Source organism: Apodemus sylvaticus, chromosome 1 (assembly GCF_947179515.1).
Source record: "Apodemus sylvaticus chromosome 1, mApoSyl1.1, whole genome shotgun sequence".
In the NCBI taxonomy this organism is placed as follows: Eukaryota; Metazoa; Chordata; class Mammalia; order Rodentia; family Muridae; genus Apodemus; species Apodemus sylvaticus.
Window position 1 is genome coordinate 74,273,414 of NC_067472.1, and position 17,752 is coordinate 74,291,165.

General features: G+C 43.8%; 1 protein-coding gene and 1 non-coding gene across 2 annotated transcripts; one reads left to right on the forward strand and one right to left on the reverse strand.

Annotated features, from left to right (window-relative positions):
* Window positions 1-1,903: 1,903 nt before the first annotated feature.
* Cuzd1 (CUB and zona pellucida like domains 1) lies at window positions 1,904-14,531 on the forward strand. Its single transcript, XM_052197007.1, has 9 exons — window positions 1,904-2,020; window positions 4,049-4,199; window positions 5,776-5,990; window positions 7,096-7,246; window positions 7,568-7,785; window positions 8,868-9,040; window positions 11,375-11,766; window positions 13,136-13,404; window positions 14,173-14,531. The coding sequence occupies exons 1-9, from the start codon at window positions 1,939-1,941 to the stop codon at window positions 14,343-14,345; spliced, it is 1,824 nt and encodes a 607-aa protein (XP_052052967.1). The 5' UTR covers window positions 1,904-1,938; the 3' UTR covers window positions 14,346-14,531.
* Window positions 14,532-17,073: 2,542 nt separating this feature from the next.
* LOC127676553 (small nucleolar RNA SNORA17) lies at window positions 17,074-17,205 on the reverse strand. Its single transcript, XR_007976022.1, has one exon. It is a non-coding gene; the product is annotated as a small nucleolar RNA SNORA17 (small nucleolar RNA).
* Window positions 17,206-17,752: the final 547 nt, after the last annotated feature.

A 17,752-nucleotide genomic window follows, 5' to 3' on the forward strand; every position in this document is an offset into this window, starting at 1 on the left:
AGTGAGGAGATGCCGGTCCTGGGAAGGAGGAATGACTGAGGCAAGGCCCAGAATATACAGATACAGCTGGTTGTGAATACATCTTAGTAATTAGAACGATCCCTATACAAGTATCCCACCCACTACCCCGCATCAATACTATGTCCCTGCCTCATATGTGGCTGCTTGTGTGGACAGGAATCCAGGAGAGTTGTGTAGGATCTGGAGAATTTCCAAGCTCTTTGTGAGAACCACTCCTCAGGACCTTTGGAGCCACCTTGTTGCTGTAGCCTAGGGAATAGGGCTAATGCCTGACCTGGGGATCACCAGGAGTGGATTCCCTGGGGGGCACAGTTGAGGATACCCTCCTCAAGTCACAGCCCAGGGCTGAGTGAGGATGCCTGTACTACAGAGAATCGGGATCAACATAGAAGAGTGGTGGGGTACAGGGAAGGTTCCATTCTAGGTGACTTTGATTCACCTTGACCTTCAGGGAGCTCCTGGGTCACCCTAGTGTTTTCGTTATGTTTCTGTTGCTTGGCTATGACACCATGACCAAGGCAACTTATAGAAGATTAGGTCTTAAGTTTCAGAGGGTGAGTCAGTGACCATTATGGTGGGAAGCATGGCTGCAGGCAAGCAGGCAGGTGGGCAGGCAATGAAGCAGTATCTGAGAGCTCACATCTGATCCACAAGCATGAGGCAGAGAGCCCACCTGCAGTGGTACACTTCTTCCAATAAGGCCACTTATCCTAATCCTTCCTAAACAATTCTACCAGCCAGGGACCAAGAATTCAATTCCAGGAGTCTATAGGGCCATTCTCAATGTAACCACGGTACCTAAAACTGGCCATTCATGGAAAAGTTCCACATGAAATTAGAACAAGAGTGAGTTTTTCTCAGCCACACAGGTCTGTCTCCATCAACTGTTGCCTGAAACTTCTCTGCCTCCCTTCCCCCTTCCCACTCCTTCACACATAGTCAGTGTATAGAAGTTCTTACACCAAGGGTCTTTACACACATACTTTTATCTTAAACAAAATTCCTCAATTAAGACACATGATTGTCTTTGTATTTGCCTCCATTTCATCTTCTCGAGATGCCTTTCTTTCCTTTGCCCTAATGTGCATCCTTTCCCACCCAAGGCTGCCACATTCTCTCTGATCTCCCTGTAGCACACTCAACACACTTGCCCCTGTATGAATTGTTCCCTCCACTTGGACTAAAGGTTCCATAAATGCACAGTCTATGTATTGTGTACTAAGCTCTGTATTCCCACATCCTGGGACAGTGAGCAATGGAAACTTGCTCAGTGAATGAATGAATAAGTGAATGAATGAATGAATGGGCAGTCCTTTTCACATGCACACTCTTCTCCCTAGTCTCATGTTGGGCACTAGGACTTCTACCTCTGAGTTGTTAGTTGAGTGCTTCTGAGGGATTCTAATCCACCCATGTTAACCTCTTCAGAGGGACAGGGGTCAGGGATCCTTGCAGGGTCTGTGGGAGGGCCTGATGTACATTGTCTTGTCTTCCACATCCTTTGTCCCTCCCCTCCCCCATGGGCCAGCCTCCTGTAGGCATCTGAGGGCCCAGCTGGCTCCAAGAGTTTACTCTCCCCTGGCTTGCTGAGTTTCGTATCTTGGAGCAGTGCTCCTTTGTTTATGATCTGCACAGGCAAGGTCAACTTCAGAGCAGTTTCAAGGCCAGAGGAACTGCTATGTAGCTGTTGAGCTCTGTGCAGAATCGGGCTGGTTGACCCATAGCCCTTTGAGGAGCGATCTGGAAGGCTGAGTTCAGTACCAGGAACTGCTGGCCAGGATGCAGTTCCACAGCTGTAGAGTTCTCACCATCACCACCCCTGGCGTGGCCAAACTGACACGTTTCCCTAGATGTCAGGAAGCTTACAAAACTCAGAGAATTATAAAAAGCCCGAAGGCCCTGAGGCACCCTGCCTAGATGGAGGTCACCGGAAGGCTGTTCATTTGGGCCGTTTTGGCTGTCTCCTGTGGGGCACAGCTGAATTCTACAGGGGCTGAAGGTAAGAAAATTGAACCATGTTCTTCAAAGAAGACTGACTTTTACCAGGCTTCTCCCAAAATTCTGAAAGCTTTCATATCTGCCACTGCTCTCAATACAGAGAACTAACCTTGTGCTCTCTGGGCATAATAGTCATTTCATTAAAGTCCACGTGGCCATGGGCATTGAAAAGAAGGCACACGCAATTCCACTTCTAATGCATAGCTTAGGAAAATGACCCCTACATGAATAGATATTGGCCTAATTCTTATAAAAAATGTAAGTTTCAGTTGCTGATTTTTTTTAAAGAACAAATCAATAAAAGGAAGTAATCTGTTAGGTTCTCAAATGTTGCATCTACAAGAAATTGTCTCTGTTAAGATGGAGAATGGCTAAATTTTTGCAATATGATGCTGTTTATGTCTAGAACTATGCACAGAACATCTTTAAAATCAAAAAGAGAGGAGAAAAGGAAAAGACATGAATTCACAGAAGGTTTTAATAAAGATGCTGCCCCTGGGTGGGTAGGACTGTGCCACCTCTTCTGTTATCTTTGATTTCTTTTCCCAGACAAATGTAGACCTCATTATTGTTAGGTAAAGATAGATAGACGGGTCATTCATCATTCATGGGTAAAAGAGAACGGAGAACAGACAAAGGTTTGTTTCTTAGTACATAGGGATTTTATCAGTCTCTTTTGGAAAATGTGTCTATTCTTGTCCTTGCTGGACAAGGAGAGAAAGGGAGAGAGGGAAAAAGGGACAGAGGGAAAGATAGAGAGAGAGACAGAGACAGAGAGACAGACACACATACATGGGGGGAGGGAGGGAGGGAGAGGAGAGAGAAAGAGAGACAGAGAGACAGACATAGACAGAGAGACAGATAGATACACACACATGAGCAGTGAGGGAGGGTGAGGGAGGGAGAGGGGAGAGAGAGAGACAGAGACAGAGAGACACACAAAGAGAGACACAGAGACAGAGACAGAGAGAGACAGAGAGACAGAAACAGACAGAGAGACAGACACACACGTGGGGGGAGGGAGGGAGAGAAAAAGAAAGAGAGACAGAGACAGACAGAGACAGACACACATACATGGGCAGGGAGGGTGAGGGAGGAAGAAGGGGAGAGCGAGAGCGAGAGCGAGAGCGAGAGCGAGAGCGAGCGAGCGAGAGAGAGAGAGAGAGAGAGAGAGAGAGAGAGAGAGAGAGTCTTTCTACAAATCTTATTCTGGCCTCTTGCACGGAGGCCTCTTCCTTCAGTCTTCCAAACGCTACAGTTACAAATGTACGCCTCCATATGTTCCTATCCTCAATTTTTATTGGCTTCCTGGTCTTTAATTTTTTTCTTTTTACATTTATTTATTGTGTGTACTTGAGTACGTGTGTACTCACATCTTACAGTACTCAAGTGAAGGTCAGAGGCTAACTTCAGGAAGTTGGTTTTCTCCTTCTGCTGTGTGGGTTCTGTGGAACGGAGATGGGTTGTCAGCTTTGGCAACCAGTGCCTTTACCCAAGGAATCATCTCACCGGCCGCATCTTTTTTGTCCAATATTTTTTTTGTTACATAAAATGTTTTTTGAGACAGAGTTTCAATGTGTAGTCCTGGATGTCCTGGAACTCACTCTTCAGACCAGGCTGGTTTTGAGCTCACAAAGATGTCTGCCTCTGCCTCCCAACTGCTGGGATCCAAGGTGTGTGCTGCCACTGCCCAGCCAACAATTTTTAAATTTAAACGTATTTTGCTCATATTCTTCCCTTCCTCCTTGTCCTCCAAGATCCTCCCCTCCTCCCTACCCACCCCACTTTAAGTTTTTTTCTCAAAATATCCCCAAGCCCAACACAACAACAGAATCCTAAAATCTTAGAAAGCAAATGCACCAACACTCTAAGGGAGAGAAAACTATAATCAAATAAAAGCACACAAAAAATTGTGGCATCCATTATATGTTGGTCAACTACTTCCCCTTCCTATGGGAAGTTGAATCCTAGTGCCTCCTGGGAGACAGGGACTGCTCCTTTCCTCAGTGCCAACTATGGTATCTACCAGGCAAATCAAGATGCACGGCCAGTCTGGGAGGGGCCAATCTTGGAGAGACCCACAAAGCCTTCATCCTACAGCTCAATGCTGATGAGGACTGCACTTGGACCATAGAGAGACCTGAAAACAGGAGCATCAGAATCATCTTCTCCGATATCAAGTAAGTAGAGGCTTCAGTTTCTCAAGGAGGGGGTTGACTCTAACCATGTTGGGATGGAAGTGAGCTCTCTGCAGAGGGAACTCAGCTGCGTCCGGAGGCTGATGTGATCCCTATGATGACGATAATAATGTTTATGGCCACTGGTCATCATCAAAGACTGGCATGCAAAACTCTGGGTCACACAGTGCTGGTGAAGCCAGTACTAGAGCTACAGGCTCAAGGAGCTTGATAGCTCGGGATGTCCATCAAAAAGTGTACATATCAGTCAAGGTTGGTACCCAGCTATTTACTGCTAGACTGTAGGTCTTAAAATCCTAAACTCTGGTTCCAAATTCGGGTCTCTATTAGAGCCATCATGGAAGTTTCCTAAGGTGTGCCCTGGGCAGTTAGATAAGAGTCTCAGAGGATGGGACCTAGCCTTGACAGTTTTTGAAATTCTATTTTAAAAACAGCATACATGTATTGTAATGCCTTGATGATGCCATGCTAAGATCTATGACTCTGTACTACAAAGCTTTCATAAGATCTGCCCCCAGTTGGTTTATCAACACCCCTCTGCAGCAGGTGCAACCTAATTCAGTAGATAAGAAAGCTCAGAGAAGCCACTTTCTGGACCAATGCCACTAGTCCAAGAAGGGAATGGAATTCCAGCATTCTTGCTTCAGGACTCCTTTCTTTGAGTTGATGGGTCTCTCCTGCTCCATATCTGTCACAAGAGGCTCATCAAAGTGCACATGCTGGGCTGAGCTCTATACAATCTAATCTAAATAAGATAGATGGAGTCTGAAAATCTGCATAAGAAACATTCTCAAGTGACTCTGATCCCCGTGTTCCAGCCACTATACTTGGAGAACCAGGGCTCTACATTGTAGAAGCTGAAACTGACTGATCTTCAGTGAAATGCAAAGACAGCAACTCACTGACTTCCTGGAACACTAGAAACCTATACTCCCTTCCCCATTTTTTTGATATATAAAAAGAGAGAGAGAGCAGGATTATGGTAAGAGCAAATCTCAGTAGAAAGAAGTCATCTATTGGGGTGACTTCTTGTGTATGAAGCTTACAGAAGGTTTGTTATGCTAAGATGCCCAAATACAAAACCTTGTACAGAAGCAGAAACTGAGGTCAAGTATGGCTAAGTTCCTGGTCCAAAGCTATATATCAGGGAAGTGATTAAGGTGGAAGGGAGTTCAGGTTCTCAAAGTCATCTTGAACATAGATCCTCTATGGGCATTTGGAAAGAGCCTGACGGTATGCACAGAAAATAGAAATCCTGGGCTACCCTGTTCAATGCAGAGCATTGGACTGTCCTCCAGAATGAGCATAGTATGGTGGGGAGGAAGACGCAGCTGGAGGATGCTTCACGGGAAAGTGCTGCAAGTTAGTTCACTTTCCTGAGCCCATTAAGGTTGTGGTTTGATTGATCTTGAAGAGGGATGGAGCTCATGACTGATTTAAATGAACCAGATTGCCCTCACTTAATAAACTCTTGTGTTAATACAAACAAGGAGCAATGCCTTTTAAAAGCCACTTCGCTAGTGGCTGTTCTCCAACCACAGGTGTGTTGTGTTCCCAGGTTGGATCCAGACAGTGGATGTGAAAGTGAAAGCATTAAGGTGTTTGATGGAAACTCCACCAGTGGGCCTCTGCTAGGGAAGGCCTGTAGCAGAAATGACTTTGTGCCTGTGTTTGAATCATCCTCCAATTCACTGACGTTTCAGATAGTGACTGACTGGGCAAGTTTCCAAAGGAGCGTCTTTATCTTCTACTATTTCTTCTCCTCTGGTACCAGTAAGTTGTCCATGACACATCCTTTCCCTTGCCTTCTGCAAGCACAGGTTACAGCAACTCCTGCTTGGGACACTGTGCTCTTGAGTCTGTGCTTTCACAGTGTTCTCTGGTAGAAAGGCAATTCTCCAGTGCTTCCCACAGAAGAGTCACATGTTCAGTCGCCATCTTTGAAATCTGATTCTTTGGTTGTGGGGAAGCTCCTGAGACTTTTCCTATAACCAGTCCCCTGGCTCACCACACAACTACAGGTCGAAGCTCTTGACCGTTTGCATCTATCAAGCTCCTGTGGGTGATTCTGACAACCAAGCAAATGTGGGTGAGGCTGAGCCAGTTTTGGGACAATCAGTTGTTGCACAATTCTGTGCAGTTGGCCCCCAATTCCAGTTTTACCTCAGGTAGAAGGCCATGGATTTGAGCCAGCAGGTTCACAAGGAGAGCTTCATTCTGTTTTTCTAGAAGAGCTGATCTTGTCACTGATGCCTTGTAGTACAGAACCAACAAGGTGCAGATATCCAGCTCTTCTGGAACTGGACCCAGGCTCCCTTCTCACACCTGACATGGAGACCCTACTTAACATGGGTCCTATGAGTCTGCCAACCCAAACTATCTTACACCAATGCCAGGTCTTCAGTTTGCTTCTCTGTTTATTTGTCATGTTGCCCACTACAGTGCCTACCATGGCAGGGAAGGATGGAGGAAGGTTGCATCTGAGCTGAACTGTGAATATAAGCAGAGGACTCTATACTGAAGCCCTAGCAGACATGTTAAGAAAGGGCAGTTTAGAAAAACAGCTCCTTTGGTGATAGCCAGTGAGCCTGGACAGTGAGGGCGGGTGAGGAGACTCTAGCACTAGCCCCAAGAGTGTGGCTACTTTCTGCAGCTCAGTCCTGATGGTGGAGGGCCTCTCTAGCCAGCTCAGTCACGTTGGTATGATTTGACAGCAAGCTATGCTCTCAGGTGCCCCAAAGGCAAATGTCTGATGCTAAGAGAAGAAGAAAACCTCCAATGTGACCCACGGAGGAGAAAGGGGTGGTGTGACACTCAGGGAAGACATGTTAAACTCCATATGTCACAGAAACATCCAATTGTCTTTGTATCTTTCCAGCCATTCCAAACTGTGGTGGTTACCTGCAAACACTGGAAGGCTCCTTTAGCAGCCCCAATTATCCACAGCCATACCCTGAGCTGGCATATTGTGTGTGGCACATACAAGTGGAGAAAGGCTATAAGATAAACTTGACATTTACAGATCTCTTGTAAGTATTGTGGCCTACTGTAGCGACCTCCAAGCCATTGGGAGACCAACCTGGGGAGAAAAAAAAATCACATGCTCCCACATGTAGGTACTTTTCAGAGAACCACTATATAAAGAAACATACTTATCAGTGCTGTTGACTTTTTTTTTTTTTTTTTTTGACATTCTGAGGTATCACAAAGGGACTGACAAAGTTCCAGGTTTGTCATCATAAATCTGAGATGTCATTGTAAGGGAAAAGCCTTCATGACTTTAAGGAATGATAAAAAAGCAGAACCAAATCCATTTGAAAAGCTTTTACACCAGAGACTGTCTCTCTTAGCCTAGAACTGGACAACCAATGCAAGTTTGACTTCATCGCAGTCTATGATGGCCCCTCTACCACGTCAGGCCTGCTCAAACAGTTCTGTGGCCGTGAGAAACCTACCTTTGAATCTTCCTCTGACGCCATGACTGTCGTGCTATCTACAGATTATGCCAATTCCTACAAAGGCTTTTCTGTTTCCTACACTTCAATTTACATAGAAGATGTCAACACTAGTAAGTCACTTCTCATGACCCTCAGCTATTTTGAGCTCTCTGATTATTACTTACATAGAGCCTTCCCCTTAATTCTTAGCCTGATTGTGGCAAACTTTGTTTGCCTGCTTCCTGTACTTGGGAATATAGCTAACCTGGAGGCTTGTGGATCCGCTCTGTGCCTTGCTTTCTACAAGAGGACGGGAAGGACTCCATTAAGCTGAAAATGATTTCTGTAGACCCCCAAGATCTGGGTGGCTTAATATCTTATGTAATGACATAGTTTTAAAGAAATGTAACAATAATAATTGAGTAAGAAGAAGCTATGAATTCAGGAGTGGTAGCACGGAAAGAATTGGAAAGGGGAACTTGGGAGGGGCTTAGGGATGAAAGGAAAAGAGGGGAAAGTAATGTAACTGTAATAAGATGTATAGATTATACAACTACTAAATGAGATGTATACATTATAGCTCTAAACAAGGTAGCAGTGGGCATTGTGAAAAGCTCACCAACTACTAGGCTGTGTCAGTCTTCCACCTACTACTGAATGTATTGTGAGTTCGGATATTTATTTATTTATTGTGTGTGAGAGTGGACATGTGTTCGTGGTGTGTGTGTGTGTGTGGCACTGTCTGCCTTATTCCCCTGAGACAGGGTCTTAATCTGGAGGTAGACTGGAAACCAGCAAACCTTAGTGATCCTCATGTCTCAGTTCCAAACAGCTCTTGAGTTACAGGAACATACACAGCAATACTTGGCTTTAATGGGGGTGCTGGGGACTCAAACTCAGGCCCCCATGCTTGGGTAGAAAGTTCTCTTACTGAAAGCCATCTTCTCAGCACAGAGGGTTCAGGTTGGTTGGTGCTGTTAATGTAGTTTTCTTTTTGACACTATGTAGCCCTGGCTATCCTGGTATTCACTATGTAGACCTAGAATTCACAGAGATCCATGTATCTTTACCTCCTAGCTGCTAGAATTAAGGTGTCTGGCACCTGTTCCAGCAGGTTAAACATTTTATAGAATAGCCTGCACACGAAAGTTTTAAAAATGCTAAGTTCCTAGCTGGCCCGAATGTGATCATTCTTCCCCCTCTTTCTTGATAGCATCTTTAAGTTGTGCTTCTGACAAGATGAGAGTCATCATAAGCAAATCCTACCTTCAGTCACTCAACTACAACGAGAACAATTTGCAGCTAAATGACCCAACTTGCAGACCAAGTGTATCAAACGTCATAGAGTTCTCTATCCCTCTGCACGAATGTGGTACAATCAAAAAGGTACTGTGAAACCCATGCTGGGTTCTGTCAAACACCCCCCAGATGTGCCACATGGTGAGCACAGGTATGAAACTTGCTGTATCTTTTACAAACCACAGTGGACACACATGGTTGGATTGAGAAGGCATGCTCCCAGCTGTGCATAATTCACTCACACACAAAGGCATGAAGAATATAACTGTGTACACATTCACTCACTCTCAAAGGCATGAATATAGCTGTGCATATATTCACACACACAAAAGCACGCTTGTCTTTTTCATTTGCAGGGGAACTGAAGGATGGCTGCTTTTCACAGAAGGCAGAGAGCTCTGAAGTCTCACTAGAGAGACTTGGAACATCTTTGGTGGTCAGGGTTTCTTAGCCTACTGGGAAAAGTTGTACAGAATATCACCATTCTATATTTGGTAAAATCAAGTTGTATTTAAGATCTTATTATCCTTGAAAAGGCAGAAAGTAAAAGCACATTTTACATATTAAGAGTCATAAAGTCTGCATGCTTTAGAAATGCCATTTAAGATCTTAAGCACTGCCAACACTCTTAGGCCCCTTGATATACATACTGTAAACCTAAACCATTTTGTGATTGAGGATGGATGCTAGACCAGAGGAGTTGATAAAGAGTAAATATTTTCTTTTGTTCTTTTACTCTTCCAAAAATGAACACACAGGCTTTCTTATTTCACAAACGTCTATGGTACACCAAGGCCAAGCTTCCATCTACACACTTTTGGGGACCTGTCTGGTTAGACACACTAACTTAGGACTCTTTGTGGATGGAACATGTTGTAGAGTTCAGTCTTCTATTTATCAACTCCAGGGCCTCACACACGCCAGACAAGCCCTCTGCCACTGAGCTGCGTTTTCAGTCTTCTTCTTACTTTATGTTTCCAAACAGGATCTCATTGAGTTGTCCAGGCCGACCTTGAACTCTATAGCTTGCCAAGGACCAGCCTTGGCCTGGAGAGGGGTTCTGGGGAAGGGGTGTCTGGGAGAAGCAAAACAAAGGACTGGAAGTCAAATCATGGGTCCAACCTGATGACCTATGTTCTGCTCGAGACGGCTTTCTGGATTGCCTTCCCTATGTTCTGCTCTCTCTGGAGGTCTCCAGATAGCATTCTCTCTCTATGTTCTGCTCATGCCCATTTTCTAATCCTCCAAGCAGCTCCCCCCTCTCATATATATATAGCTTGCAGATCATATGCCTAGTCTTTCATTTTACATACCAATCCAGTCATTTACTCCAGGTTCCATTTGATTATCCTATGAATCAAGCATCTTGTGACTCTAGTCCCTTAATTCTTGAGAGACAGCAAGCACACATTTCCTTTAACATTCCAAAAGAATTCAGAGATCTGCCTGCTTCTGTTAAATACAGATGATAAACTTGCTAGTAGGACCCCCATCGTGAAATTACCATTTCTCCACACCTGGGTCTAACCCTGCTTTGTCCTAGGCCTACCCTGAACTCAGGAATCTGTCTGAAAAACTTAACTGAGTGGGATCTCCCACAATCACCACTCCCCAAATCTCTTTATCTCCTTTGTATCTTTCTGACAAGTTAGCTCACAGTGAGCTGCCTTTGTTCCTTTAGATTTATGGAGCCTCTCATATAATTTATATTGCATCCTTATTTTTTTGAGAAATTATATGTTTGAACTCATGTTTTTAGAGGTTTTTTTTCCTACAGTTTTAAGGGCTGCCCCTGAAAGTCCCAGTGTTTACCATTTTGCTGAGACATTAGCCACCCCTTCACCTCCCAGACTTGGACTATCTCTGATTACCATGGAGTCATTAACATTAACAGGGAGGACATTCCTTGAAGGAGGAATGTAAAATATGTACATTATTTTATATATATAAACAAGCCTTATGCCCACAGCAGCCACTGACACTTGTGGAGGCCCATGCCTGGTGGCCCTATCCCAAGGGCGGAACCATGTAGGTCTTTCCTTATTAAGACCATGTTAGACCCAGCAGTAGCTCAGGTGGGCTTTGAACTTGTGATCCTTCTGCCTCAGCCTGCCTAGGAGCCTGGTGAGTTTAAAGTCTTAAATGAGCTGGAAAGTTGCATTCCACAATGATGTTAATATAATTGAAAGAAAATTCTACCCAATTCTATCTTTCCGTCTTTCTAATACGAGCTGTATCTTTCACTCTCTTCCTTCTGAAGGTCAGTCCCTGGAATAAAACACACTTAAGGTTAAGAGTATTTGACATGAAAGCTGTTTTCTCATGACTAAAGGAAATTAAGTTGCTGCCAACAAGTTTTATCTTTCTCTGCAATATTGATGGATTAAAATATAAATATTTGGATTATTTCCCATTTTGCAGATAGAGGACCACACAATCAGTTATACCAACATAATCACCTTCACCGAGTCTCCAATTTCTGCTGTGATCACCCGACAGAAGCACCTCCAGATTGTGGTGACATGTGAGATGGAGTATAATTCTACTGTGGAGATTCTGTACATAACTGAGGATGACATCATACAAAATCAAAGTGTCCTGGGCAAATACAACACCAGCATGGCTCTTTATGAGTCCAGCTCATTTGAAAACCTTGTACAGGAGTCACCATACTATGTAGATTTGAACCAAACTCTTTTTGTCCAAGTCACTTTGCACACCTCAGATCCAAGCCTGGTGGTGTTTCTGGATACTTGCAGAGCCTCTCCCACATCTGACTTTGCATCTCCGACTTATGACTTAATCAACAGCGGGTATGCACTCATAGAGTGGATCTTCATATTTACCAGCAGTATTTTTTTCTTTTCTTTTTTCTGATATGTGTATGTGTTGGGAGTGAGCAGGTGAATGTGCACATGTGCACTGTGAAGCTAGAGACATCAGTTGTCTCCCTCAGAGACTCTCTGATTTATCTTACTTAGTTTTCTTATTTGTATCTATGTGTGATATGTGCATGTACACATGTGCGCTTGTGTATTGGCACATGTGAGTATTCACAATCATGGGCATGTGTATCTGTGGAGGCCTGAGGTTGATGCTGGGAGTCTTACCTCTTATTCATTGAGGTAAGACTCTTCTGGCAAGCCAGCTTGCTTGGGGATTTTCCCTGTCTCTACCTTCTGAGTGCTGAAATTACATGTGGACCACCACACACATCCTTCTATCTAGGTTATAAATGGATCCAAATTCTGGTCCTCAAGTTGTATCATACGTGATGTAACCACTGATCCATCCCCTCATCCTCTCATTATTTTCTGAGAGAGGGTCTTTCACTGAACCTGGAGCTTGTGGATTCAGGTAGGCTGTCAGACAGAAAAAAATCAGGCCTTGTCCTGGCTCTGCCTTCCTGACACTGGAATTGCATGCATGCTAGATTTGTGTGCTTGTATGTAAGTGCTGGGGACTGAACTCATGCTCCCATGGTAGTGTGCCAAGTACTTTACTGACTGAACAATGAATGTCCAGTCATCTCTCTCTCTCTCTCTCTCTCTCTCTCTATATATATATATATATATATATATATATATATGAGAATTTTTCTAGTATGGAATTTTATTAAGTTTAATCATTTAAAAATTGTTACCATGTATTAGCTGCAGATAATTCATGTTAAAATATTTAGATAGACTTCCCATATTCCTTGGATTTTAAATATGACTATAAAATACTTGGTGGTAATGGGGAGAAACCACTTATGATTTGTCTAGAAGGGCCTATTTGTGTTTCATTTTTTGTATATTTTGGCTATTTTCAGCAAAGACTTGGAAAGCTCCTTGATGTGTGCCATCCTTACCACATGATTTTCTCAAGAAAACAGATGTAGGTTTTTTTTAAATAAAGAAAAAAAGCACCATGGTCTTTTTGTGCATCTATGGAGCATGTTGGGAGAGGCATTTGAGCCTCAGTGCATTCTGGTAGCTCACAGGACCAGGAATTTCAGAGTGGGAACCCTATTATGTTTCTCAGAACTGTCCCCATAGCTCAAACCCATGACACTCTAACCCACTGGTGTCTCTCTAGAGAGGTTCCTAGATTCACACATTGAACATGCTTATATTACCTTATCTCCATATGGAAAAGCTGCTGTGCTAAATTCTGTTCTGTCCCCAAATTCTGTTCCAGATGTAGTCGAGATGAGACTTGTAAGGTGTATCCCTTATTTGGGCACTATGGAAGATTCCAGTTTAATGCCTTTAAATTCTTGAGACATCTGAGCTCTGTGTATCTCAAGTGTAAGATTTTGATCTGTGATACCAATGACCAAGAGTCTCGCTGCAATCAAGGCTGTGTCTCAAGAAGGAAACGAGATATTTCTTCATACAAATGGAAGACTGACTCTGTTATAGGACCAATTCGCCTGAAGAGGGACCGAAGTGCAAGTGGAGATTCAGGCAAGAGCATACTATTCATGATCAAAAACCAGCTGTGGCTTGTAAAATGCGGCTCAAATCTGTTGTACCTGAGATGTATAGTTTAGACATTTAACATAGAAGACCTAGCAAACAAGTGACTATGAACACGAGATGAGTATCTCCATTATATATATACATATTATATATATGTATATGTGTATATATATATACATATTATATATATGTATATGTGTATATATATTATACATATATTATATACACATAATGTGTATATGTGCATATATATGGATAGCACACTGAAACTACAATGTCATTTGTACAGCCATTTGTACATATATTTAAGAATGTATGTGTACTAACACCATTTCTAAAAACAACTTTCCTTTAGCTTCCCAATTCCTTGTTATAGATGTTTGCGCAGATAATTAAATTAGAAATGATCTATTTTAAATTTCTAAATGAAGAACAAAGTCAACCAGTGCCCCACATGAGAGACTATTTGGGGAAAAAGTTATTTTTTTTCAAAATAGAATATATTATGTTAACATAGGATAACCTACTTCTGGGCACATTGAAACCTAAGAAACACTCTAAGACAGTCCAGTGTTAAATGGCCTAAAGTAAAACCTAAATATAACGAATTTAGATGTTTGAGAATTGTCTCTCTATATTGAGTTGAAAGTACATATTATTAATTTACACATAACATTCGTAGGGTATAACTTGACATTATGAATACTACCAAAATTTTGTAAAGCTAATACTTAAAACTATTTCCAATTCCAGGACTTCTGCCTCAAACACATGAAGCAGAAATTTCAAACCAGCCTCTCAGTCATCTGCACCTGTTTTCCTTCACGGTTCTTGCTCTGAATGTGGTGATTGTGGCCGCAGCCACAGGGAAGCATTTCCTAAATCGGTGGACGGATTACAGATACCAGAAGCTGCAGGTCTACTAGCCACAGACCCCGAGACAGGCCCCTGACTTCTCCTGGGTGTCTGATGAAACAGCTCGCTGTGCCTACAAGGGTTAGGAATAAACCAGGAAGGCCTAAAGAGCAACATGCATCCCGCCATGTTCAAATCACAGCCACGGTGTGTTTCATTATGGGGTGGCTGAAATGAATAAATAGTACGTCTGGTCACTTTGTTTTGGACAGAGTCTCTGTTAGTCTATAACTCTGACTGGCCTGAAACTTGCTATGTGTAGACCAAGCCAGCCTTGAATTTGCAGAGATCCTACCTCTGCATCCCCAGTGCTTAGGTGCTAAATAAAATGTGTGCCATCTCTAAAATGTAAAGAAAAAATGCAAATGCTCTACCCTTTGAAAGATAAAAGTTGTACTTTGGAAGTGAAGCGGAGTGGTCTCTTCAGCCCACTGAAGCTGCTACTGACCTCTCCCCTGCGCAGCTCACAAAGGGTTTTGGTGAGAAGAATCTGGCAGTAAAATGAGACTAGTTTCTGAGTTATGAGATAAAAACACTCCTCTTCTATTTCCCATGAGAATGAGCAGATGTTATTGAAGACTCTAAGGTAAACTGCTCTATACCTGCCAAATACCAAAGCTAATTATTTTTAAACAAAAGGAAAAGAAAAGAGAAAATATAACCCCATCTTGCCACCTAACATAAACTTTGATGTTCAAAATAAATCTATACAGGCATCTGATTGTCAAAGGCATTTGCTTCTTTTATGTTTTATGTTTTTCTTCTCTAAATGTGCATCGTGCACATCAGATATTACATGAAATCCATTGATACAAAATAGATATAAAAGACCCAACCCCAGTCCTTAGGCTTGCTGATTTTTCAGCCCTAAATCAAAGCAGAAATTTCACATTTACTGTTTGTCAGGCTTTAAATATTTTTTTAAAACATTTTTTCCTAGTTTGTGAATTTCACATCATGCACCCCAATCCCACTCATCTCCCCTCTTGTACCTACCCCAGACTCTTGCTACGTCTCCCACAAACAAGAGTTTTCTTCTTGGTTTGATGTAGTGTGTCAGTGTGTACCACAGCATACCCCTTTGCTCACACTTTGATTTCAAAACATTCATTGCAATGACTCGTTGGTCTAGTACTAAGCCTCTGGCTTCTACCAATACTGGAACCTCACTGGGGCTCCTCTGAGATATCCTGTTGTTGTCCTGTGTCATGGAGATCCTGTAGTTTTGGATCTGTAGGACCTACTTCTTCATGCTCTCCAGCAGTTCATTCAATGGCGTAGATGCTAGGATGGGCCAATTCGAAGTCCTGGATCTGGTCCCGAGAAGTATCTGAGCTGTTCAGCCCACTGGCTCTCCTGTCTCATGCCCTCAGGGTTGGCTCACCTGAAACTCTGCTACCAGGGCCAGCTCTACCCTGTTGCCCAGGCAAGGTGCCAACCTATTCTCTCAAGTGTTGCAGTCAGTGAGTGACACGGCCAGCTCTCCTGCCTGCTACAGATATCGAGGAATGAGGGAGGGGTTGAGGGCTTTCTCTTCATCTGCATCACTGCCCAGCAGATAAGTAGCTTTCCCACATTTTGGAGCTGGCTCACCCTCTACCTCCACATTCATTGTGCTGTGCAGGTGAGGTGCAGGGTCTGCTCTCCTGAGTGCTGCAGCAGGTGAGGCACAGGGACAGCTCTCTTGCTCTGGCAAGGGATGGTAATGGTGGTGGTGATCTCTCCCTCATCCATGTCACTGCACACTCATGCCCTCAGGCCTGGCTTACCTGGGCCCTTATCATGAAGGTCAGCTCTACTGTGCTGCCCAGGCAAGGTTCAGGGCCCGCTCTCCCGAGTGTAGCAGCTAGGGATGTGCAGGGCCAGATCTCCTGCTCTCATGACCCTAGGGCCAGGTCTCCCTCCTGCCACGGGTGGTGAGAGGCAAGTGGGGAAGAAAATATCTCTCATTCATCCACTCAGGAGATGAGTGGTAGGCCAGGTCTCCCACATTTGTATCCTCAGGTGATGGCTTGCCTGCAACTCCTGCAATATGTGGGGGCCACTCTCCCAAGTATTACACTTGGCAAGGGGTGGGATCAGCTATCCTGCTAGCATGCCCTCAGGGCCAGTCTTCACATGATGCCCAGGTGAGGGGTGGGATCAGTTCCGCACAGCCTTTAGACTTCAACATGTCCTTGAACAGCAACCCATACCAAAAATGTCCACCTAGCCTTTGGTGATAGAAGACCCCTGCTGCTGATGAGTCACAGACCCAGATGTGACCCCCCAGCGGCAGCACAGACCATGATTGCACCATGGCCCCAGGTGTCATTATCAGCTATTCACATCAGGTCGATCCTTACCACCCTCGAGTCTCCAGTTCGGCCTCTCTTCATTGTGCCCCATCCTTTCTCTTTCTCTTCCATTTCTCCACCACTTACTCCTCTGAGTGGCACCTGAGGTCTCTGCATGTCTGGAGTCATCTCAGGAGTGGTCTCAGGAGGTTATGCCCCCTCTCAGGTCTATGAGGCACTGGACTGGTGGTTGTCTCAGGTTAGCTCCCTGTCCAGGCCCTATGACACCTCTGTCATCTTGGGCTTATTCCTTCCTTGCCTGGCCTGCCTGAGTGGCTCCACGCAAGGGTCATCTGTCTTGGATTTAAAGTGGAGTTCTAGTTTTCACCTTGTTCCCCATCCTGGGAGCGTTCAGAGCCATATTGCAGACTGGTGATCATCTCAGGACAGCTTTTTTTCTGGGAGTGTTAGGCTACTAATCATTCAGATGGTCATAGGTCAGAACATTGAGGGTGGACATAGCCTGTCTCCTCTCTGCCACCTATTGATGCACATGTGACACAGCTGCCACACCCACAAAGCTTCTAGGGGCAGGGGCACACTTACTTTTCAATATCTTAGTGCAGGTCTTTCAAAGGCTTCCCAAATATTCATGTAATGATTCTCCTTTTTATTCACCCTTATAACCTGAACCTCACTACTCTAAACTCCTTTTTAATATAACATAAAACACCAAAAAGCTTCACTAGTCATAGGCAGATAATTTTTTAGATGTATTTTTATTTCATGTGTATGAGTATGTGTACCCTGCATGTAAGTATGTGTACCTAGTGTGTACCTGAGGGGGCTGAGAAGAGGATGTTGGATCTTCTGAACTAGAGTTAGACAGTTGTCAGCTGCCAGGTGGGGGCTGGCAGCTGAACTTGGGTCCTCTGCAAAAGAGTAAATGTTCTAAACTATTACAGCATTGCACTGAGTTCTTAAGACAGAAGAACTATCTAGTCTGGTCGCTGCCTTTCAGCCATCTTGTTATTGGGAGCTGATGATATGTTCTGTTCTGGCCATCATGATACATACTTGGAGACACCCCAGGCATGAACATGTCATTCTAAGAAAATTATCAAGTATTATGACTTAGTAGC